A 26,647-nucleotide genomic window follows, 5' to 3' on the forward strand; every position below is an offset into this window, starting at 1 on the left:
TATCTATCTATCTATCTATCTATCTATCTATCTATCTATCTATCTATCTATCTATCTATCCATCCATATCTATTTATAAAAGAGATGATGTGGTAGTAGAAATGATAGAATTTGTAAACTGATGGGATATATGTGGTAAGGGAGAGTGGAGAATCCAGGAGGACACTGAAGGAAGGAATTCTACCTTTAACAGTAATAGGGACATATGAAAGAGGCATGGATTTTGGGGGGAAGGACAAGGAACTCTGTTTTGGACATGCTGAGGTTGAGATGCCCACGGGTATTCAATTCAAAATGTTCGACAGGCATTGATAATGTGGAACTAGAGATAAGGAGACTAGGGCTAGACATAAAAATCTGGAAACCATCAGCATAGAGAGAATAACTGAACCCATTGGAACTGATGAGAACAGCAAGTGAGATAATATAAAGAAAAAAAAGAAAGGAGGATTCAGGACAGAGCCTAATTGAACACGTACATTTAGGTCCAAGACACGGATAAAGATACAGCAAATGAGACTCAGGGTAGTCAGAGAGGTAGAAGTTGAACCAAGAGTTAGCAATGTCACAAAAACCTAGAGAATATGTTCTATTTCCCCCATCTTTAAAAACCCTGATTAGATCCTAACAGTTAAACTTCTTGGAAAAATCCTCTCAATGTCCAATTTAGCTTCTTACCTCACCAATCAAGTGAAACTACTCTCTCCCAAGTTGCTAATTATTTCTTATTATATTTAATGCCTACCTGTCAATCCTAATCCTTCTTGATAACTACTTAGCATATAACACCATTGACCATCTTCCTTTCCTGGTTCTTTCTGCCACTAACAGGGAAAGAGCCTGTAGATAAGGAAGAGACTGAAAATTAGAGAAGGTAGGGGAGATGATACTGGGGGCAATTTTATAGAGAGAACTGGAAGGACTGGGATTCAGGATGTGTAGAGGGATTACTTCTGGAAAGAAGAGTTAACTCTTCATCAGAAACTAGAGTAAGAAGGAAATGTGACATGAAGAGAAAATAGAGATTTTAGCAAATTAGTATTTCAGCAAAGTATGAGGCAGTATCCTCAATTGAGAGGATGTGGGAAGGAGGTGTTGTGGTAGAGTAAATGAGAAAAGAGACTAGCAGCTAACTTCAAAAGATTAGTGAAAGGTTAAAAATTTGGAGACTGCAAGGCAAGAATCCCTGGCGCTCTTCCAAGACAGAGTTAGTATGCACCAGGAAACTTACGCTGTTTGGTAATGTCTATGGTTCAGGGCTGAATCCTTTATACATTCTACCCATATATCTACATAACTGTAGTAATTTCTTAAAACAGAAAAGAAACCTTAGGAGAAAAAAAAAACACAAAACAAATGCAAAGCTAATTGTTAAGTAAAAGATTAAATGATTTCACTATATATTTTCTGTGTTACTACTATCTTTAAGGGGAAGAAAATGAATTTTTTGTGGTGCCAAAGAACTGGAAACTGAGAGGGTACCCATTACCCATTAATTAGGCAATAGCTGAACAATATAGAGTGCATGAATGTGATGGAATACTCTCATCCAGTTAAGAAATGATGAAGGAGGTGGTTTCAATGAAACCTAGGGAGACTTGTATGAACTGATGCAAAGTGAAGTAAGAAGAACTAAGAGAGCAATTCATATAATAATACTGTAAAGTGAAACAAGTTTAAAAGACTTAGAAATTCTGATCAATACACTGATCAACCACAACTCCAGAGAATTCATGATGAAACATGCTACATGCTTCCAGAGAGAGAAGTGGTGAACTCAAGAGTACAATGGATATGATCAATGTGGGAATTTGTTTTGCTTTACTGTACATGTTTGAAATTGCTTGTGTTTTTCTTGCTTTCTAGAAAGAAAATATGGGCCTGAATTTTTTTTAATTGAACTTTTTAAAAAATTAGTGTTATAAAATTGGGTATTTTATAGGTATTTAAAACTATATAAGTGAGGGGCAGATAGGTGGCGCAGTGAGTAAAGCCCTGGCCTCTTCGTCAGGAGGTCCTGAGTTCGGTTCCGGCCTCAGACATTTAACACCCACACAAAAAAACTAGGCAAGTCACTAAACCCCAATTGCCCTCCAAAAGGCAAAAAAAAAAAAAAAATATGTGTGTGTGTGTGAACTTAAGGCTAGGAAGCTTTGGAGAGAATATGGCCCAGCAAAATTCTTTCTTTTTTATGTTACCTAACATATTTTATTTATTACCAATGGAAAACTGCAAAGTCTTAGCTTATAGCTATATACACACTCAAGATCTGTTTCTTCATTTTATAAATATGTCTAAATTACCCCTGTTTATTGTCATGAACCACAGAGAACTGTAAACAAAGACTTTTAGTTCATCTCTCTGGCCCCTTCCCAAACCTAGTACCCTCAAAAACTTCTGATAAGTTGCTGTATATTTTAGGAATGTTGGGGGAATGTCTCCCTTAGGGACTTCAGTCTTTGCCTCTATGATCTATAGTATACATTAAATTTAATAATTCATCAATGATGCCTAAAGCTTTGACATATTTAATGATTCTTTAAAAACTATTTACAGCAATGTAATGTTTATGACTAAATTAATTTTAGTAAAATTACTTAAATTTATTTGTTAATCAAGTCTTTAAAAAATCTCTCTCTTACAGTATTTCTTTTTTTTTTGCCTTTTTTTGGGAGGGCAATTGGGGTTCAGTGACTTGCCCAAGGTCACACGGCTATTTTTGTGTTAAGTGTCTGAGGTCATATTTGAACTCAGGTCCTCCTGGCTCTAGGGCCAGTGCTCTATTCACTGAGCCACCTAGCCGCCCCTCTTACAGTATTTCTAAGATAAGAGGAACACTTATGAAGAAGCATGAAAACTATTTTATTTAAATTCACATTTCCTTTAAGAAGAATATATCATATTAAAGTGTGTAGTTCACATAAAAACTTTTTAAACTGAAAACTGCATCTTTATGCAAGAACTACATGAGAATTAAATTTGTGAATGCTGTCTTCTTTAAAATTTTAAATTACAACTACACATTTTAATTAAGTACAGAACAAAAGTATTCTTCCATTATAGTCAAGGAGGACCTTGTTTCATATACAAAGGGCTTAGAATATGAGCCCTGATTCCAGACTGAAATAAACCCTGATTTCTATTAGCTTGATGTCATTACTATACATTTTTAGAACAATAATAATGTAGGAAAATGAAAGAACCAATGAAATCTAAAAGACTGCTAACATCAAGTGAAGATGCTGTAATTATTTACAACAGTAATTAATGGATTACAGTGGTGTGTGTATGTGAGTGTCTGTGTCTGTGGGTGTAAATAGTTAACTCTTTGTCATGTTAAAGAACACATGCCACTAAATAAAAACAAATCAGAAAATGATAAGAAATTTGCAACATTGTTTTGAAAGTGGGAAAATGAAATTTTAGTCAATATATTTGGCTATTTGATTTAGGAGTTTTTGTTTGGACCACATGGTTACAAAATTTTAACTGCCCCAATATAAATCATTTGATTTATGATTTCTCAAATATTATCAAAGAATCAAAGAAGAACATTTCCCCACTGCTTTTAATTTTATTTAATTTTGTTGCTGTACATACAGCTAAAAGAATTCTAAGATACTGGGTTCAAAGAATAAAATTGTTAATATGATGATAATAAGTTCTAAATTAATTTTTTAAAGCATAATTTATATAAGATTATAATGTCTCATTTTTTTTTTCTGGCTAGTCTTCAAAGAAGGCCAGAATAACTCTATCAATTAAAAAACAAATAGACCATCATGCAATTATTCATTATATAATTGAATATTTTACTTTTCCACAACCTTGCTATAAACATTGCCTACTCATTCTTTATGAATTCAGATTAGGTTTAGGTTTTAGTAAAGTATTATTTGATCCCTGCTTCATATAAATAACTGATACAAAGCATTCATCTAAGTGAAAAGGATACCATAAGAAAAAGGAAAAGAAAAGCAGAAAAAAAGATGAAAGTATAAAAAGAATAAATTATCACTATTATGAAATCATTGCCTATGCCAGGACATGACAACTAAGCAGGATCAGAAAAATTTTGGGTTTATCGAACCTATTTGATTTTTTTTTCCCATTGCATTTTTATTTGTGCATTTACCTTGTGCATTTTTTCCTTTGGTATTGATGGGGTACCTGGGGTCTAAATCAATTTGTAAAACCAGTTTGTACAATTGTAACTGCAATTTGTATTGTAAAATCCCTTTCCCAGCCTCAAACTCTGCCCCTTCCCCCTATCTGAACTCAACTAGGCCTAGGCAACACCTTGGGACTCCTTTGTTCTTACTTAATCTCTTCATGTCTCCTCTGGTCTGGCCCAAATACTCCTTTGTTCTTGCCCCAGGTCTCCTCCAGTCCCGCCCAAATCTTATCTAAACTATCTGTGCACTAAAGTCACAAGTTCCTCTCAGTCAGCTCTAACCTTTATCTATGCACTGAGGTCCCTTCCCTCCATCTGGTCAGCCCTGACAATGGCAGCCCTACCCTTTAAAAGTAAAATCCTGTACCCCTCTCACTTGCAGGTCCCCTAAAGGACTCTTGCCTGCTTCTGCTCAAAGCAAAACAATAAACTTGTACAACTCTCGCTCCAATTAAGCCTGAGACTATTGAATTCTTTCCAGAAGATATTGCAGATTTTCTGGTCTTAGATAAGATCAGAGTTCCTGCTGAACCTAGAGGGAGCCATCCCTCATCAGTATCCTTGTTTCCTTTTCCTTTCTGGTTATCTTTGTTTCTGACAAGGTTCTAATCACTGTTACTAGTATATTTTGACATATTTTATAGTCAATTGGATGGCACCTTCAACGTTTTCAAGGACAAATGCAATACGAGTCTATCAAAACAACATAACTAGGCATTTCTCAGTGCTCTGGGTAAGACCCTGAATCTTTAATATTTTTCGGTTTTAATTTCTTCTATTTTAAAACTCTCTTTTGCTATTAACCTTTAAATAATAATATCAGGTGTGAGATTTGGTATTCTGTTCTTTGGAGTTACAAGTATAACTTCTTACTCAAACTATGGTCTTGTGGTCTGTGCTTTTTCAGATTACGTTCTTTCCTCTTTATTGAAAAACCAAGGCAATATCATATATCTTCATGCCATGACTAAACAAGTACTTTCCTCTTGCCAGTGGAGTTTAGCTGGATGATTATAAAACTCACTGGTAAAGTATTTTAAATAAATCTCAACTGAAGAGAATTAAAACTTAAACATATGAAAGAAGGCATTTCATTGCTTCATTAATTCAAAGAACTTCCTTGTTAATTCAAATGGTTAGTCTGTTCATTTTCATTCTTCTCTCATACAGTAACTGGTAAAGAAAGACCACTTAAGCAGATTAAGTTTATCAGTGGCTTGCTCAAATTTGTTAATGACTATACAAAGTATGACTGTTAATTTTCTCAAAACTTTGAAACCTTAATATTTCTGGTTTTGAAATAAGCTTAATCTTTGCCTTTCTTAAAATTTATTTTTAAAAAAATCCACCTATCTTAATTTAAATAAATGCCCCCATACTTAACTTTTTAAATAAATGACACAGATATTCACTCTCACAGTACCATTAAGTGCTGCCACAAACCACCATCTAAACTGGCCAGTAACATAGGGTGTGAGGTCAGGGGAAGGACAGTACCTCACTTCCTTCCTCTGGGCACCACCTGACTGACTTTCTTACCTTCTTCCTCCCCCATATCTTAAATCTTTGGAGTTAAATTTAGATAGTTTTCAGATTTTCCCAAACTTTTGCCTATAGTTGACTGCTTATATGAATCTGGCCAGATACATTCTCTTAGAATTATCTAAATTTAACTCCAAAAATTAAAATGATTGAGTTAGAATCTGAAGTTTTTTACATATATGGTAATGGTATAATTGCTAGATACATAAAAATTTTCAAGAGGTTATCTAAGACAGACTTATTGCAGAAGAATAAAACTAATTCTGAAATTGTAATTGCTTTAAAACATTTTCCCTAAGAAATATAATTTAGGTCTCCTAAAACTCTGGTGTTTTAAAATTGGAAAAAGAAATCAGGAAAAGAGAAAACTATGTCTTAATGATGTCACAACATTGGCCTAAATCACTCAATGTCAAGCATCTAAGATGATTGGATTTTTTAAATAAAATAATAAAATATACTGGCAATGATGGGGTACCTGGGGTCTAAATCAATTTGTTTTGTAAAATTGTAATCTGTAAAATCCCTTTCCCAGCCTCAAACTCTGTCCCTTCCCCCTATCCGAACTCAGCCTAGGAAACAATTTGGGACTCCTTTGTTCTTACTTAATCTCTTCATGTCTCCAGTCTGGCCCAAATCTCATCTAAACTATCTATGCACTAAAGTCACAAGTTCCTCTCAGTCAGCTCTAACCTTTAATCTATGCACTGAGGTCCCTTCCCTCCATCTGGTCAGCCCTGACAATGGCAGCCCTACCCTTTAAAAGTAAAAGCCTGTACCCCTCTCACTTGCAGGTCCCCTAAAGGACTCTTGCCCGCTTCTTATAGAAGTGTAACAATAAACTTCTACAACTCTCACTCCAAGTAAGCCTGAGACCTTGAATTCTTTCCAGATGCTATTGCAGGTTTTCTGGTCTCAGATAAGATCAGAATTCCTGCTGAACCTAGAGGGAGCCATCCCTCATCAGCATCATGTTATAATATAATAAAATAATATTATAATATAATACATAATAAAACTGCTACAAATTTTTAATGACTTCTAACCATTAATTTTTTTTCACAGCATTTTCACAAATATGCTCCTTTTCCCAAAATAAAAAATGAGCTGGATTCATACTATCTTTCTACCACAGATAGTATGAATCTTCTTCGATAACCTGGAAATTAGCAGGTGGGCCCAGTAGGATAAATAGGTAGTTCCCTTAATATATATTTGGGATTATCATACATCACTACTAGCTATGTGGTCTCCAACAAATTCCTTCACCAAATATGGGCCTCAATTTCTTCATCTGTAAAATGAGGGGGGGTCGGGACAGACCACTTCTAGATTATTTCTAGCTCTGAAAGCTACAAAAACCTATAAAATCTGTCTTTCGTATTTTACTTCCACATCTTTTATATTCCCCTCTTATGGCTACTATTCAACTTCAGACCACAATTGACTTTTTTTTTCTTTTTTGGAGGGGGAAGGTAGGGCAATTGGGGTTAAGTGACTTGCCCCAGGTCACACAGCTAGTTTTTGTGTTAAGTGTCTGAGGCCACATTTGAACTCAGGTCCTGCTGACTCCAGGGCTAGTGTTCTGTTCACTGTGACCACCTAGCCACCTCCACAATTAACTCTCACCTGGATAAGTGTAATAACCTCCAAAAGGGCCTCCTTACTTCCAATCTCTCTCCATTCCAATGTGTGTATGTATGCCACTGCTTTCTCTAAAAAGTTCTATACTGGTTTATCAAATGGAGAGTGTAGGCACCTGGGTGGAGCAATGGAGAGATCACTGGAGGGACCTGGAATAGGAAGACCTGAGTTCAAGTCTGTCCTAAGACCCTTATTGTGTAAACCTAGGCAAGCCATTTAATCCTGTCTCAGTTTCCTCATTTGTAAAATGAAATAGAGAAAGAAATGGCAACGCAACTCTAGTATGTTTGCCAAGAAAAAACTCCAAATGGTGTCATGACTGAATCTCTGACAGGTTCTACCAAGCTAGCAAGGCTTTGAATTTGGCCCAATAACAAACCAATCTGTTTACCCAGGACCAAACTACCTAAGTACAGAAAGAATGACCAACTACTGGTGAATTTTTTGGCTTTGAAAATACATGGAAAAAATTTTTTAAACTGTCCCAGTCCTTTGTGGCCCACAGTTGTTTCTGCAGAGAAGTTAGCAGAGTGATAAGAAACAGAACAAAAGACTAATAAATATACTTTTTAGAACACCTAGAAATTTTAATTTGACTACTGTCTTGTTCTAAACGTGAGCTCTTCATCCAAAGTCTAAGGAGACATGCTAGAAAAGCCAAAACAAATAAATCTTGACAGCCTTACCATAAATCCTGTCAGAAGAAAAAGAAAAGAGAGGATTTCTGAGAAGATGGTGAAGTAGGTCAGAAAATTCCAAGCTCTCAAGATTTCCCCCCACAAAAGAGTTAAAACAGAACCTTAGGGCAACAAAGAGTAAGTGAAGATACATAAAAACAGGGGCAAAACCTGGGTGTCCTCCTGGGACAATTTGAGAATATTCTAAGAAAAATCCCAGGATGAGGTTTGCTCCCTGTGAAGACTAAAAGGAAATTAATAAAGAAAATGTGAAAGAAGGTGGATTAGCTGAAACGAACCTGTGGCCTGGAGGCCACCTATGGCCTTCTGGATACTGGGTGCAGCTTTTTGAGTCCAAGTTTTACAGAATAAATCCTATTATTAAGCAGACTTATTCTATGAAGTTTGGATTCAGTCTTACTGTCTCAAGGAGATAAGAAGGAAGGAGGGAGGGAGGGACAGAATTTGGAACTCAATACTTTAAATTAAAATGTTTAAAAATTGGGAAAAAATTAAAATTGTTCTCTCAAAATGTAATTGTCACAATGATAGTCTTTTCTTGATCCTCATCCTTCTTGCCCTTGTGAGGGATGATTTTTCAGAAGTAAAGTCTCCTCAAAACGATTAATAGTTTTTGTATTTTTCAAACACAGTTTACTCCCTTACAGAATAACATCTGTAGTCAGCCATGCTTTGCAACACAACCTAAACTATGCACTCTTGCAAATTCTACCATTCTACCACTAGCAAACTCCCACCTTTTCTTGTCCTTTGTTCTTTGTTGCTGGGGAAGATTCACAGGAATAGATTGTGTCCCCTGAAGCCCAGCCAAGAGGAGGGGAAGGCGGTTAGGAGGAGATGGGGCTCAGGTTAGTTTTCCGGAATCAATTTGTACTTCTCTGGATGGGACTATTAGAACAGAATCTATTCTCATGAGAAAGCAATAAACTCATTTCTACTTTCAGGTATCTACCAATTTGTATTAATTTTTTGGTAAGTAGTCTTTGTGCCACACAGTTTTGGGGGGCTCATCTGGGATCCCCCTTGAGGAAAGTCCTAGGATAGGTGCCCGCCAAACATTTGCCAGCCATCTGGGGAACAGTCTGGGAATTTCCTTTTGCTTTTGAGGAACAGACCCAAAGAAGGATAGCTGCCTGAAAGCAGAAATTTTGCAAAGGGAACAAGAACCAGCACCCACTGAAGAATTTGAGTCGGCCACGTAAGTCCTGTGTACAAAGACCCAGGTAAGACAAGACTGGTGAGCCCCTATAAAAGGGGTAAGAACTAGTGAGTCTCAGGGTGACCAGGGAAGGGAAATAAGGTTGGACCTAGTGAGGTGAAAAGGCATGACTGGTGAGCTTTCTACAGAAAGCAAGAACTAGTAAGCCCCTGAAAAGATCTGGCCAGTGCCCCCTCCTGTAAGGGGGCAAGACTAGTGAGTTCTTGAAAGAGAACAAGAACTAGTGAGCCTCCAACCCCTTGGTAAGATACAGTGAGCCTCAACAGGCAAGAACTGGTGAGCCATGGGGAAGTCCCCGCCAAAAGTGAGTCATCACCAACATAGCCCATTAGGAGCCAAGCTTGCTAAATAGATATTACCAAAGTATAAAGAAAAAAGTGCCTAGGAGCAGGATTTGTTTTGTGTTTGGATCTCTGTGTTGTGTCTGTGTGCTGTGAAACAGTGTGTCTCTATGTAATTTCAGAACTCTTGTTAAGTAAATGAGAAACCTAAAATTTATTTGTGTTACCTAAAGACATTTTTACCAGCTGAGTTTTAATGAATTCAGATTCTGGAAGTTTTCAGCATATTGTCACTATTATGAGAAGAGAATGAAGGGGTCTGAGTTTAAGAATCTTACCTCAGTAGATTTCACTGAAAAGACATTGATAAGGAGAGAAGGGTAAAGAAAAAATCTCTAATTAAGGTATCTGGGGTAGAGGGAGGGAAAAATACAATAGAATTAAATCTATGTAGATTGGAATTTTTTGTAAGCTTCTCAGAAAAGGAGGGGCAGAGGGAAGGAAGAAATGTGTCTCTCTTGGTATATAAAAGGTTAGGATGATTATTTGAAATGTAAAGGAGGGCAGGGGTGGTCTGAGTGAAAAAAGATGAGGTGGAGCCATAGCAAGCCATGTGCCCTCAGGCCCATGTGCTCTTTAGCTATTCCCTCCCCCATCCTATGGAGATCTTGAAAAAGAGAGCTCTGTGTCAGAGGCTGGAAAATTTGTAGCCTGATTTGATAACCAACAGACCAAGTTAAAATTAGAAGGGATTATGTCTATTCACCTTTCAGGATGCATCTATAGGAGGGTTTTATTGAATGTAAAGATATTGGTACAATTGATTGTTAAGTTCCCAAGGCCACATCTTGTTAGGTCTTTTTGGTCTGTGCCAAATCCTTTAGCTAATGTGATTAAAACTTTCTGCAAATGTCACAGAAGAATAGGAGTGAGGAATTAATGCTTGAGGCAGTTTTGATTAGGGTCTGCAGGAGGAGACAGAATCTATACAGAGCAGACTTAAAAAAAAAAAAAAAGAAAAAAGACCAGGATGATTGTAAAATGTAGAAATTAGTGTTAAAGCATTTTTCAAATTGCACTTTGTTATATATGAATTGGTTTTTGAAGGAATGTGATAAAAAAAAAAAGTGAAACTGATGAAAGGCTCTGGGAATCCCCTTGAGCTCTCCTTGAATCTTCCCACATTTCCCACAAATCCCTCAGGCATTTGCCTGAGGCCACCAGCCTCTCCTTATAGCTCCCTTTGTCACTGGCCTAGCCCTCCTTTGTCCAGCTAGCCCCCACCCTAGATCCTCCCCAAATATCTATACACCCTTAAACTAGCCTAGCCCTCCTTTGTCTGTCATCTCCAGGTAATCTCCAGCTATTTCCCACCCTTAATCTTTCATTACTGGAGTCTGACCTAATTTGACTCTTCCTGAAGACTCTCCCCAAACTCCTCCTCTAGATCACCCCTAGGTTCCTCCCACAACCTTTCTGTATATAAGACCCCATCTTGCCTCCATGAAGGAGCCGAGAATTATCTAGGGCAGACTTACTCTGTCAGATTATCCTAGCTCACTTGTCCAATACAAGCATCACAGATACCAAGGCTCCTTAAGAGTCTACCCAATATGGGTGAACCTTTAAAAAACTTTGCTTTACTTTGGCTGAGAGAAAACTTGAGTTGAATCCATTTGGCAGGACCCAGCATGTTGGTATTTTGGGGTTGCGAGCCCCCCAAACCCTATACCTCAACATTTTATGGTTCCCTGACTGGGAAGAGCTTGTATCTCATCATTTGGATATATGTTCTGTGTTAGGTGATTTGGAAATGCATTCACCTAAACAGATAATGGGGTGTTAAAAAAAAGCATCTTCTCTTATCTAAATGTTATTAAGAAGTTGTTCAGTAACCTAAAAGTTCTTATGAACTTGGTACAAAAGTTGCTGTACTGCTATGTTATAGGATTCTTATTTCACAGATGAGAATCCTGGGGAAAAGTTAAGAGTTGTGATTTTTATATTTGTGTGTTAATTTGGATAATATGTGAAATTTATAATATGTGGGGAATTTATATTACTTAAGAACATTTTACACTAAATTAGTTTTAAGAAATTTCCACTGTAATGGACCCCGAGATATAATAGGACAGCTAGGCCAATTATAATTTGATAGGAGTGTTTATTAACTGGCCAGGACTGCCTCTCAGACCGAAAGACAGCATCAAGCTTTCTGTTAGACATAATTTTATAGACAATGTGATTGCTAGCAACAGAATATGTTTCTAAGGGGTTAGCATTGTTTCTATTGAGGCGAAGCTTTCTCAGTATTATTCTTGTTGAGGCAGAGCATTCTCAGTATTATTCCCATTGAAGCAAAGCATTCTCAGTATTATTCCTATTGAAACAAAGCCTTAGTATTATTTCTACTGAAGCAAAGCGAAGCCGTAGTTCCTTAGCAAAGCCTTGGATACAAACATAAACAGACCTGAATCCGTGGGAATCTGTGGCATGTTTTAGCAACACAGGTGAAACATTTCTTTACTATTGGAGCCTATTAGGTGGTTTCCAAGGAACCCAGTAGGGGTCCCCTCTAGCAAGTTTAAGGGGGCTCTAGTGTATAATTTCTGGTGGGCACTTCACCACGTTTGAAGGTTTATTTTTGCTTTAAGAAGGAAGTTTTTGTTTTAAGTGGAAAGGCTGAAATTGAAAAGTTATTGAATTTGAATTTAAAGATGGACATTGATTATGGTAAAGATATAGATTACTGTGATTTGTAATTATTACTAGAACCAAAAGAAGCAGTTAGAATATTAGTCCAGCATATTTTAAACTGACATGAATACAATAGGTGATTACAAACTGCTTGTAAACTTTCCTAGGAAAATGTGAACGTGAATGGGGAACAGAATTTTAAGAAAACATATAAATTTGTGGATATTTCCTTTTAGACGGCCAAGGGTATTAGAACTTAGAAATATATATTTATATGATCAAAAAGACACATATTGATATCTGGCATTAAGAAACTGATTCACTGTATGGCCCCAAGAAAGTATTATTTACCTTAAGTTTACTGTTCATTAAGGTATGGTGGTGGAATTCACATCTGGGATAAAACAAATGCTATTTGAGTGTAAATGGTGTAAAGTATTTTTAGGCTTTCTCTTACTGTGTAGCTGAGTAAACAATTGTATTATCTGTGTTATAAGAGAAGGACTTTCCCTTGTAGTCTAAAAATTGTTAAATTAAGAATTATACTGTCAGAGGAACAGAAAAATAATGAATGGGGCATTCTGACCATGTGTTGTAATATTCTGAAGTTAGAAATCATAAGCTTCCAAGTTTGTCTTTTGTTTTAAATGAAGTTTCAGTTAAAAATTGTTTTGCTAAAAGAAAAAAGGCTTTGGTACAACAAAATATGCTGAGGGTATGGGGTGACTCATGTTTTTGGAAAGATTTGGGAGTAGAGGGGTATGGTAAAGAGCAAAGGAAAAGAATTGCCCTGTGACACCTTGTTAAAGGAAGTACAACTCCTTCAGGTGACGGCTGTGATACATGTGAATGACCATCAAAAGGGAAATTCCTTTGAGGCTAGGGGAAACTGAATGGCAGATGAAGAGCCCAAGAGGGCTGGAGAATTAAAATTGAGAGAAGAACCTATATTGGTTCTTATCCCCTCCCTTGATCCGAGTCTAACTCCCCCTGCTCCTGACTGGGGAAGAGGAACAACAGGCAGTAGATCTAGGAGCTGAAAAGAGACCCTCAAGGAAGGTGGCTCCTACCTGATGGGCTTTAGGTACTGAATAAGCCTAGTTTGAGACAGGTTTTACAATACCTACACCAGGGCAGCCATTGTGATTTCTAGAACCAGTGTGATGCAGTCTTGACCCGGTATGTATGTCCAGGAACATACACATTGGCACCAAAGGGCAAACAAATACAGCCAACGCCAGACTCCAATGGGAGGGTGGTCTCTGGATATTAGGCCCTTTCAAAGTATACAGGTGAACTTCACTGAAGTGCCCCCAGTAGGATGACTAAGATACCTGATGGTCATTGTGGGTCACCTCACATGGTAGGTGGAAGCCTTCCCTCTTACACAGGCTACTTACTGCCTTTATGGTTACTGGAACTTTGTTGGAACAAATAATCCCTAGATATGGGCTGGTAGGGCATATAGACTCAGATCAAGTGACCCATTTCACAGCAAAAGTTTTATGATCCATCCATTATGAAAGGTTTAGAGATACCCTGGGAACACCATACCCCAGGCACCATCCATCTTCTGGCAAGGAAAGACAAAATGTTTACCCCCAGCACTCCCTAGGATCAGGACAAATCCCTGAAGGGACATTGGCTTGTCCCCTTATGAACTTCTTTATGGTCACCCCTATCCTACATTCACCCTGAAATATAGGTTCCTTAGGGAATATATACAATCTCTAGCATATCAACTGTCAGTGCTACAAAAGAATTGCTCAAACACCTCACCTAAGGTTTCCAGGTCATAGGTTCCAGTCTGGTGACTGGGTGTTGATCCAAACCTAGGAGGAAAAGCTGACTCCCACCTGGTCAGGTCTGGACCAGATCCTTTTCACTGCTGTTCAAACCAAAGAAAGAGGTTAGACTCATAACACCCAAGTGAAGGGACTGGTGATGATGGAGTGCTTGGGATCTATATTTGTAAACTCAATTTGTAAAATCAGTCTGTAAAATCAGCTTATAAAATCACATTTCCCCCAACCCCCGCCCAGCTTCAGAGCATTAACTCTGCCCAGCAACAACTCATGAATTGTTTGTCTCAGCTTGGAACAGTGACAAGCTACACCTATGAATCCTTCACAAAAGTATCTACAAACATTCCAGCTTAGGCAACTATTATCTCCCCGTTGTGTGGTGTCCTGCTGCCCCCATGAATCCTTTGGTACTCTATCTCTAGGTTGACTCCTTGGCTGCCTCAATGAATCCTTTAGGACCCTATCTCTGGGTTAACTCCTTAAGAGCCTTGGTTCCCAGACATCAATCTTGTCAAACATGACACTGATGGGTGGCAGACTGGACACTTCTCACTCAGCCCTTGACCAATCACTGACTTAGTTTCAAGCCTAAAACCACACCTCCAGGTAGCCCCACCTTGGACTTTTTCCCAGTGAATTATGGGCAATACGCCTGTGCAGTTACATTAAAAGTGCATCTCCCTTTAAACACTGACCCCACCTTAACTCCTCCCTAATCCCACCCTTAATCACCTAGTTAGCATAATTGGCATAGGTTCTACTATAGATTATTCTATATAAACCTTAATTCTACCCCTTTGAGGTTGCAGGTCCCCTAAGGATCCTTGCCCACCATAAAGTGTACAATAAACTTTTACAACTCTGACTCCAAGTTGTCTTGGGCTGAATTCTTTCCAGACTGAATTGCAGGCTTTCTGGTCTTAACACAAAGATCAGAGTTCCTGCTGAACCTATTGTGAGCCATACCATCAGTGCCAGCCTCGACCAAATGGACTGTGGTATTACCAAATTATGGAACCTGAGAGAACTGTTGTGGTTTTATTGTTTCTGTTGGTTGTGACACCCTTGCTTTGCTTTGTATTTTCTTTTGCCTCTGGCCCCTAGGCCTCAGTGGTCCAGATATAGAATTCTTCCTTCAATACCTCTAGGACTTCCTGGTTTAATGGGTCCTGGTGGAAACAAGCCCTCTGCTTCTTTCTGATAGCTTTTAATGGAATTATCCTACTTCCAGTGTGTCTCCTCCTCTATGATGCAACTGATAATGAGAATAGTCCAAGAATACTTGTCCAGTTTGGTGAGAATAGAAGGGAAAGGAGATATTAAATTGATGGTTCTGAAAAGTCAGGGTTGGGTGCCAGTCGGAGACCACCCTGATGGGGATTCTCAAGAAGAATTAGTGGAAGAGGTCTTCCTGCAATGGTGTGAGGAGTCTTCAAGTTGTAAGAAAGATAAAGGGGAGATTGTGAGGGATGATTTCTCAGAAGTAAAGCCTCCTCAAAAGGATTAATAGTTTCTGCATTTTTCAAACACAGTTTACTCCCTTACAGAATAACATCTGTAGTTAGCCGTGCTTTTCAACACAACCTAAATTGTTCACTCTTGCAAATTCTTAAAAAACTTCCTGCCTGCAAAATCCCGCGTTTTCTTGCCCTTTGTTTTTTGTTGCTGGGGAAGATTCACACGAATAGATTGTGCCCCCTGAAGCCCAGCCAATGGCATAAGGGGAGGGGCTCAGGTTAGGGTATAAAAGGATCTCGATTTCCAGAATTAAGTTGTACTTCCCTGGCCGGCACCATTAGAATGACGAGGGGAGTGCCCTTTCTCATGAGAAAGCAATAAATTCATTTCTGCTTTTAGGTATCTACTTCTTTGTATTGATTTTTTGGTAAGTGGTCTCTGTCCCACACACCCTCTTTGTAACATGTGATACTGCTGACCACCTAGAAACTAGAATTTTACAGACATTAATCCTTCTTAGTTCTCCTGGCTACCTGATTATTCCTACTTAGTTTCCTTTTCTGGCTCATCAATCATATCAGATTCCCTAACTGTGAGTTATGGGTCCTCTTCTCTAATTTCTCTATATTTTCTTCATTGGGAATTTGGAGGGGATGAGGAAAGGTTTATACAAAAAGTAGTACTTGAGCTATGTCTTAGACAAAGCAAGGGAGGCTATGAAGTGGAAGGGGGAGAGAATGAAGTCCAGGCATAGGAGATAGTCAATATAAAGGCACAGAAAAAGAGATGGACTGTTTTTGTTAGGACCAGAGAGGAAGGCCAGTCTGATTAGACAGAAGAAAGTGAGAAAGGGAGTATAAAGAAAAGATGGAACAATGCCGTGAAGGGCAGAGAAATTTATTTATCATATTTATTTATATCTATCATATATTTATATATGATCCTAAAGGCAATACGGAGCCTCACAATTTACTGAGAAGACTAAGGTTGTCAGATCAGTGCTTAAGGAAAATTCATTTTGCAGGACAAAGCTGTCAAGTGGTGCAGTGGATAGAGTGCTAGATATGGAGTTGAAAAGACCTGAGTTCAAAAATGTGAACTCAGGCACTCAGTAGCTGTGTGACCCTGGGTACGTCACTTGACCTCTCCCTGACTCATTTTTTTCATTTTAAAAAAGGGATAACAGTAGCATCTATCTCTCAGGGTTTTTGTGAGAATCAAATGAGATATTTGTAAAACACTTTGCAAACCTCAAAGTACTAAATAATTGCTTGCTATTACTATTATATGAATAGCTGTGAGGAAGATAGACTAGAGTGGAGAGAGAACTGAGGCAGGGTGACAAATAAGGAGGCTATTTCAATAACCTAAACAAGAGGCCTGATGAAAGAGTTAGGATGGTGGCTTACTGAGCAGACAGGAGTCTGGTGACAGGGATGTTGTAGAGGTAAAAGCATCAAGGTTTGACAACCATTTGGATATGAAGAGAAAAGGAGAGAGAAGAGCTGTAATGCTAAGATTACAAATCTGAGTGAATATAAGCATTGTGGTACCTTCAAAAGAAATGGGGAAACAAAGAAAAGGAAAGGAAGACAGAGGGTAAGTTTGGTTCTGTGTATGTTGAGTTTGAGAAGTCTCTAGGAAACCTACTTTGAAATGTGCAATGGGTTGTTAGTTGGTAATGCAGGAATTCTGGAAGCAATATGAAGAGATGATTAATTAAACACATAAGAGCTGATGAGGTCACTGGGAATGTGGGGAGAGAGAAGAATGCTGAGCACAGAGTTTAGGGAATATCCATAATTACCGTGTTTCCCCGATAATAAGACACTGTCTTATTAATTTTTTGGAAAGAAAAACACCAGAGGGCTTATTTTCAAGGGAGGGCTTATGTTGTCCTGCCTCAGCTCTCCTCTGCAGCACTGCTCTCAATGGCGCCAGCAAGCAAATCACTGGGGAAGAACAGGATGACGCGCTCACTGCTGCAGCTCTGATTGGATGCAGCTCAGAGCATGGCGTGCGTTTCACCCGGGGGGGGGGGGGGGGGGGTGCAAGGAAAGGGTACTGTAAAGTAGCGTGTAGGGCAGGGGATCACCTTCACTACAGTAGCAATCTCAATAGGGCTTATTTTTGGGGGAGGGCTTATTTTAGAGGAATCTTACACAGTAAGGGGAGGGCTTATTTTCGGGATAGGTCTTATTATTGGGGAAACACGGGGTAGCAGGGTTTGATATGAGAGTTGAGTCAGCAAAAAACTCATGAACAGTTCATGGAGGCTAAGACTATGGACATGTCTATTCATTTAATAGGCAGGTAGGTGGTACAGTGGATAAGACCACTGGGCCTGGAATCAGAAAGACCAGAGTTCAAACAGACCTGAGACACTTACCAGCTGTGTGACCCTGGGCAAGTGACTAAATCCCTGCCTGTGTAAAACTGGAGAAGGAAATGTGTAATGGCAATGGGAATTTGAAGATCTTCCCTGTTCTTTAATAAGTCTAAGGGTATCTGAAGACGTTCCCTGATTTGAAGATTTTACCTGCCCCCTAATAATGTAATCACATGGAGCCTATGGTGGGAGGAGTATGTTGAAGGATGGAGCAGAGCCCACAGGAAGCTGGGAGTAAGAGAAGCTAGGAGGTGGGAGAGACAAGATGTACCCAGGGAGACAGCAAGACTTTTGAGTGTTGGTTTGTGGGAAGGCTAAAGGATGGCGTGGCTCCCTGCTGTGTTATGGCATATTAACTTCCATGTTGCTATGATGGATTTGGTTTCCTGGTGTCTGAATAAATGTTTTGCTTCTGTCTTCTATATGGAGAGTCTGTTTATATTTTGCGACTGAGCACTATACTGGCATATTCATACTGATATTCTTATCATATTCATATTCACAGTTGGCATTGTGAATATTGTGCTGGTGCTACAAAATGGCAAACCACATCAAATATCCTTACCACAAAAATTTCATGAACAGTTGGTCCATGGGGTCACCAAGCACTGGACAAGACTGAATAACAACAAAAACTTATGTTTAAGATCAACCTTAAAAGGGGAGAACTAACATGCCCCATTCTATCACGATTCTGTCTTTAAGTTCTTTCTTTCCAGAAATACTTTTTTTTTTCCAATGTGTAAATCTGGTGTACTTAACTTACAGAGCTAATTCACACACATGACACAGATACAACAGTTTTCCCTATTCATGATGAGGTAAAAGAACATTCATTTTAGATTTTAATAATAAATTTTATGATTTTTTTCTCCTTGAGAAGCATGAAACAGGGAATAAAAAATCTTTCTGAATTAGACTGAATTCAGCAATGGAAGAAGACTATTACTGTACAATTGAGCATTTAACCAAAAATTCATCCGATACCTTAGTAGAATGGATATTCAGCTAATATCATTTGTGTGATCAAAAGTAAAGCCATAATGTACTACTGCATATGATTCTGTGAATATTAAGCTAATCTGAAATTGTTACAGCAATTGTATAACTATTTGCTATGCAAAATATCTTTCTTGTTTTGTGATTCATGCTAAATTCCTGTGTGTGTGTGTTTTTGTGGGTATACAACAAAATCATAATCATGGTGCTCTTTATGACAAGTGGGGATAGAGACTGCTCCTTTTTCAATATTATCCTAATAATCTAATAAACAATGTAAATTTATTAAGAAGATCTCTAAGTAATGTTTAAGTCTAACATCTTGAATCTGGAGAAGATTTGACTCACACAATGGCTATTCAGTCATATCAAAGGCATGGCAAGAGGAATAGAAAAAAGCTTCTAGAAAAGCAGACATTAAGAATAAAAATTTTAACTAGTTAAGACTTTTATGAATTTAAATAAGAGTTCCCTCCTTTAAATTTGACTATAAAACAAAATAAATGATATGTACATATTCAATATCAACTACATAACTCTGATGATGCACTACAACAATGTATTTGTTTTCTTACAGAGTAATAATGTAGTTTTTGAGGTTACATTTAAGTATCTTTACCTCAGAAACTAACCTTAATACATAAAGGACCTTGATAAAGTATGACATTTGCCTGATATTAAGTTCTTTGCCTTCATTTGTTCCATAAAGCATAATAACAGACAGGCACAGTTTCATAACTGCTCTTCAAAAGGAATCTACAAAACTACATCTTGGCCTTCAGCAATCACACTCCAGTGACTCATTCAAGTGACCTTATTTGCTCATTAGCAACTCTAGGTACACGTTGCAAATGTCAGAAAGCTTGAATTTACATTTTAAAAAGTACATCTTGCAGCATCTTAATGACAATATTTCTGAAAATTAGCTCAAATCTTACTTTATTTACTAGTCTGTACTTTAGCTTCAAATCTTTTTGCCCTAGGTTCACATACCTTGTATGTGCCATTACTAATAGGACCATTCTCCTTAATATTTCAATGTTTTCACAATTTTAATTATCATTTGATACAGGACTTGTTATTTAGCAATCATGACTGATTTTACTACACAAACGTACTTAGTTTTAGTTATTAAGGTCTTAAAACAAAAGTATAACATACATCTTAAAAATTAACTACAAGCTCAGTATTTTGGATTTTAAAATAATACTACCTATGATGGAATAAGCTCTAACTAATGTAAGGCTTTTAAAATTAATCCTTTCAACTTTTCACATTCTGGCATGAAAAATCTATGGGAAACAGACACTACCATCATTAATATAAAGTTTATTTTGTTCTATTTCCATCCTACAGAAGTACTGGGTAGCCCAGAAGAAGCCTATTTATGAACTGAATATGTGTAAAATTTTCTCTACAACTGTATCAAGCCCATTTTGAAGAGTACATCAATAAATCATCACGCTATTCACAGTGGTTTAGACAGAGGCAGTTCTTGTCTCCTAGGGGCTTACAATTTTCATTTTCAGTCAATGTTTACGTTCTATACTAAGTTATATCAGAAGAAATGTGGCTATGAATATGAAATGAATCCGTTAATGCACTGTCACAGATATTAAGTTTACTTCTCTGAGGCTCTACTTATGAAATACCAGCACGTGATATTTGAGAAATATGAGAAACAGTAAAAAAAAAAAAAGTATAAAATGTACTTTATTTTCCTTAGCGGAGGATGCTAATAATCACTTATGTGCATCTCTACTTCAGGCACTACTACTTTTTTTATTCAAAGAAGATGGTACTGGCAGTGATTACTATCCACTGTGTAAGAGACTAAGTTCAAATGAGCCACTGTCCTTTTCACATCTGTACATATATAACAATTCTTCTTTGTTTTGTGGTTAGAATTACTAGTTATGAAAACTGTCAGGATTTTGTTTCTCAAAAATTAGCATGGATACCATAATCAAAGAACTAACATTTTCTTTGTTGTAATATATTAGTTTTGTCTGTTTGCTATTATTTTTCAGGTAGACCAGGATATATGAATGTTAATTCTTTTGAAATTTTTCAGTGAGCAATTAAAGGGTGTTGTCCTGTCTGAAGTTATCCCCTTATACTATATACAACTGCTTAGAAACACTATCATCCATTTTCTACACATATATACATATTTCTACCTCAAGTGTGAGAACAAGTGATGAATTAGTCTTTTATTACTGTTGTTATCATTATTGCTACTCCTTGTGGTATTCTGAAATTGGAAATGAAACTCCTCTTTTGACAGACATCTTTTCTAATTGGAAGAAATTTTTGTATTAAGATTGGTTAATTTTAATCATATTTATTGTACGCAAAGAACTGACAATTTTCTTGGATGCATAGCTGTCATAAATTTGCTTTTCAAAAATGCAACAAGTTTTTTCTTCTTTTAAATTTTGCAAAACGTTTTTTCAACATCTCTCTTACCCTGTCATTATGGTGGTATTTGCCAAAGGTCATTCTGGGGATTTTGTTAAGTATCAAAGATGAGCATCCTGAGATACTGTAATAATTTCCATCTCCCAGAGCAAAAAATTATGTATCATCTTTAAGTTCATTATAAGAACTAGTCCATGGGCTTCCCTCTACACAATAAACACCTACCATCTAAGTTGCTTTGTGTATTTCTGTTTGCATGCCGACCTCCAAGCCCCTCATTAAATTTGTATGCTCCTTGAAGACAAGTGCAGTCTTTTGCTTCTTTCTGTGTCCTTAGTGCTTGGCACAGTGCCTGGCACACAGGTGCTTAGTAAATGTTGACTGACTGACTGAAAGTACTGAATATGTACTAAGGGCAAAACAGAATCAAGACTATGTAAAAGACTAAGAGCGAAGTTCCCTGTGACGTGATCAGTTAATATTCAAAAAAGACTGTCCATGAGCACTGGAACACATGGCTTAACCAATTAATATTCTTAAACCTTCAAATACATCTGAAGCGCTAAGGCTTCACTGATAAGGACTGACATCAGAAACAGAGATTTTTTTTTAAACCAATTTTTACCTAGGGACAATTTAGGGAGAAGATTGGGACAGGATTAGAATTTATCATGCAAGTGCGGAGGGATGTATCCTTCATCTAGTATTAGCTAAGGAAGATATGAGTAGCATTTAAATTCTAGTATTCATTATACATCTGAGATCCATCTGTCTGTGATACATCTCTGAAGTCCACCTATCCATCCATCCATCAATAAATATTTATTAAGTTCTTACTATGTGCCAGATACCATGTGCTAAGCATTGGGTATCATACTAATACAATAAATTAAACATTCCCACTTGTAAAGAGTAAAAACTCGTATACTTCAATAAATCTCAACTGATACGTAGGCATTATAAATTGGGTTTTGTCTTTACCTTTCAGTAGAATAGGGGTAATGTTTACTACATAACTATTTCTTTAAAGAGAATTTTCTGCTAAATGTTAGGGAAGAGGAAGGATAGATGGGCTGATCATCCCTTTAATTCTTAGACTTTACCTCATGAGCACACAACAATCTTGAAGGAAGAAGCTACCTAAATTTATGAAGTGACTAGAAAGGTGCTGGGAAGGATACTTTTGTGTGAAGTGTCTTCCTGGGTACTTTACACTGTTGCTAAAATTCCACTAATTCCCTTGGATAATTAAATCTTCCTATGACATCAAAGATACCTCTACCAAAGTAAAAATATTCTTAAGAGAAACAACACCGTAGAGGGTGATAGTTATAGTAGAATAAGAGGAAGGAAAAAGGAAAACAATAAGAATGTAAAAGTATCTTACTTTTCGATCACAAAAGCAATACGAGAATTAAAAGCATACTTTTCGGGAATTGTATAAATGTTTCTAAGATTTAATTTCTGCAAATAATTCAAAAAGATTGGTGTGTATGTAAAAAAATAAATTGCCCTAGGTGCTTATTAGAAGTTTATTCACTAATAAATACTTTACAGTAGCTCTTGTGACAAGTCTTAGGCCACAGAAGATCTTACCAGGCACAAAATTCAGAAGTCATCACTTAAAATCTACTTTTTTATTCTTGCTTTTCTTTTTGAAGGTGATAGGGTGGTAGTAATCAAGTCTATTCATTTCTTTAGTGCAGGACTACCCAGCTGGCAAGTTGTAATTTTAAGGCTATACACCTTATCTTGCCCTACCTGAAGCAAAACTACTCATCCTGGATTGGTAGCCACACTACACCATTCTGACTCTTGCTGTCATTTTCAGTAGTGAGATATGGGGAGAGCAGTGTATAAGTTTCCACACCTTGTTTTAGAGACCTATTATGAGGAAGGTTTCTGGGGAGGTTCTTTATAGCTATAAGTTAGGATGAGAAGGAGTATATTTATGCCACACAGGCTCTGTTCAATATGAAGGAGGTAGGATGAAAGTGATTCACCGAATTTAATTACAGAGAGTTCTATATATAGAAGAATTATATCTAGTAACCAGAAAGATAGATAATTATCAACAGTACTCAGCCTCACACAATCACTTAGATTCTGAATAATAATATATATAAATACAAAATAAATTTTAATACACACACATATATATTTCTGTATTATAATGAGAAAGGGACCTTAGAGATGATCTATCCTAACCTTCTCATTATACAAATGAAAAACTTAAGTACCAGAGATATTAACTGCCTTGTTCGAGATTGTACATTCAGAAGTAGGACTAGAACTCAGGGAGCCTGATTTTCAGTCAAGGGTCTTTTCTTACCTTTGGAGTATTCATATTTATTATAAATAATTATAAGCAAAAATAATTCAGATGAACAGATTTCATAGTAAAAGAAAGGATATTTCCCTGGTGATGCTGTTCCCACTCTATAATCAGTAAAACTCTTTTCTGGATGAAAATTAAAGATAAAAAGGAGATTTGCTCGCTCAAAAGCAATGACCTTATTTTCTTCATGTTTTTCACTCACAAAGGCCTACAAGAATTAAAAACATATATTACCTTCAATAATATATAAATGCCCCTATAATTGAATTACTTAGAAATGAAAGAAAAAAATAGCTTTTATAATTGTCTTAGTACAATAACCTTATATTTTACTAGAATAATGTTATCTACAGTACTTTTTTTAAAAACGCACCACAATTTTGACATAAGAAATCCCATTAACAATAATCTTACAATCATGTTAAAAAAAAGGTTCAGAAAAGATTCACATGTCTTTTCTATGATAATAGCAATAAGAAGGAAATAGAATATTATACAATTATCTGTAACTTATATGTTATGGTTCATATCAAACTATATGTGTTATATAAATACAACCATACGTAGAGAGTGTTTAAAAATATCTGCCTGCAGGCTTTTAATCTTGGATAAGTTTTTTGTTTGGTATTCAGAAAGATTATTCTGTTTTTATTTTCATGACAGAATAAATGTAAGATTATGTCATAACAAGACTTTTACCTTTCCCATAGTTATATACAAATGGGAACCTGAACAATATATATATATATTTAAATTTGCCGACTTTAAAACAGAGTATGAAAACTCAAATCCAAGATAATTGTGCATAACTATAAGCTTCCTAATGTAAATTTTGCTTCTAAGAGGAAGTTTTTCTATCTTTCCTGCCTTGTAGATCAAAGCTCCCTTTCTGATAACTTAGAATTGATAAGAGTTTAGAGTAAATGCTGACTTTCAGTGTTCAGCAATGCTTCTGCAGATAGAAGCTTTATTTCACCATTTCTGTGGAAAACTGCATTTCTGAGTAGGAAAATCGAAACAATGTTGTTGAATATAGAAGACTTTCAGTCCATTTTTTTAAAAACACACACTAAAATCAAAATAACAAAAATAACCAAACAACCATATCAAATCATGCCTTTATAAAGAAAATATAGTTAACTATTCATTTTCACCCAGAAAAAATTTACATGTGTTGATTTTATTTGTTCAAAGTTAACTGAAAATTGACAATCTAGGTCTAATCATGAGTCAGCTTCATGAAAAATACAAACTAGGGTTCAGGGATGATGCCTACTAGTGAAGTGAGCATTTGGCAACCAGGAAAAAGGAAAAACAAATAGGAAATTCATGCATCAATATTTTTTTTATAACAATATAATTCTATAGAGAAATGGTAAAAAAAAAAAAGGTATTTTCACAACAATTTCTACAATGGGTTTTATATAAGTTTTTAGTTTCTTACTTTAAAGAAAATTCCCCAATTTTAAAAAAAAATCCTGTAATAACAGAGACTAAACTGTCTAGGATTCACATTATTTCCAGCAAAGAACTTAGTAACAAGTTTTGACAACCTGATTCATGTTACTGAAGTGTTATTTAAGAGATGTGTATATAGATTTCAAATGAGTGCTATTCTAAATACTCCATGGGAACTAAAGCATCATCATTTTCTATATAGCACTTACCTGAGGTGCTGAAAGCCAACCAAATCTTTCTTCCAGTTTATTCATATCTTTGTCAAAGTTACTGAGGAATTTATAGCGAAGGAGTTCATCATCACTCAGATGAAACTGCCTTCTAGCATAATGGTAACTCTCATTATTTCCTTTTCTTGGGAAGTCCAACCATTCTGGATGGCCAAATTCATTACCTACACAAAAAACATTAATTTGTAAATGTAAGCTAGAAAAGAAAATGTTATAAGGTAAATATACCTATGAGGACATTAAGCTTAACCTTTGTTAAAAAAACAAAACAAGCACCGGCCCTAGAGTCAGGAGGACCTGAGTTCAAATTTGGCCTCAGACACTTAACACAAACACTAGCCACGTGACCTTGGGCAAGTCACTTAACCCCAACTGCCCTACCTTCCCCCTCCAAAAAGCAAAAAAAAAGGGGGGGGGGATTAAGGTTAAAAGAATTGAAAAATTTAATAGATGCTATAATTTCTTAGAAGTATGACCTTTACAAAAATGGATACAATCATTGGCTAACAGATATTCTATATATAAAATATTAAAAATAATTTTAAAAGTATCTTTAGTTTTTCCCATTGTCTCCTTCTGATCTATTTTATCCTTTCACTTTTTTTATTTCAGATTTGGCACTTAGGAATTTTTGGAAATAGGAACTATGTAAACTGCTGTTGGGTATTACTCTATATAAATATTCCTGCATTCCTAATACCAACAAAAAATTCCATTTTTTGAAAAAAATCTGTATTCCATTCTAAAAGCCAAGCATATGCTTTGTTTATCTTTGCTCTAACTTTTCCATCTTGTTTTCTTTTCTCCCCAATAATCAGAGTACCTCTTCAAAATTCACTTTCATCTCTTGCTTCAGTTATACCAGTCAATTGTTAAAATTTTATAAAAAAAATAAATCAGTATCAAATATTTCTCACTAAAGAATTCCAATGTGTAGAAATTCTAAAGAATGCAAAAAGTAAATGAGGAATTTTTGCCAATATAATTAAAATAAGTTCAATTTACACATAACTTTCAGGAATATATTTACTATGCAAAATAAACATCACTGTAAGCAAACACTGTTCTAACAATTATACAGGAAAAAAAAGGACAAACCTTCTAAAAGTACCAAAAATGATGACAGGGTTATTGATAATTTAATAGGAATGGAAAATAGTTTTCCTAGTCTTTCAAGTTGTGGTTACAATGCACTGTGATTTCAAGAACATAAATTGTTTTATTAATGTGGCTTAGCAAAAGAACCTTTCTCAGACTACATACCCTTATTTTGTTTTAGAAAACTATAGTCAGA

At 36.4% G+C, this 26,647-nt stretch overlaps 1 protein-coding gene across 1 annotated transcript in view; it reads right to left on the reverse strand.

The window, feature by feature from the left end:
• The window catches only part of GBE1 (1,4-alpha-glucan branching enzyme 1), a 272,631-nt gene that overhangs the window by 17,039 nt on the left and 228,945 nt on the right, over nt 1–26,647 (reverse strand). Inside the window, exons 13-14 of the mRNA XM_069093902.1 lie at nt 25,333–25,517; nt 23,741–23,873 (exon numbers count right to left, since the gene is read on the reverse strand). Coding sequence (XP_068950003.1) covers nt 23,741–23,873; nt 25,333–25,517 — 318 coding nt within the window. The remainder of the gene's footprint in view (nt 1–23,740; nt 23,874–25,332; nt 25,518–26,647) is intronic.

This window comes from Petaurus breviceps, unplaced genomic scaffold (assembly GCF_028583685.1).
Source record: "Petaurus breviceps papuanus isolate PSGF00001 unplaced genomic scaffold, PetGlider_PUasm1.0 213, whole genome shotgun sequence".
NCBI classification, from domain to species: Eukaryota; Metazoa; Chordata; class Mammalia; order Diprotodontia; family Petauridae; genus Petaurus; species Petaurus breviceps.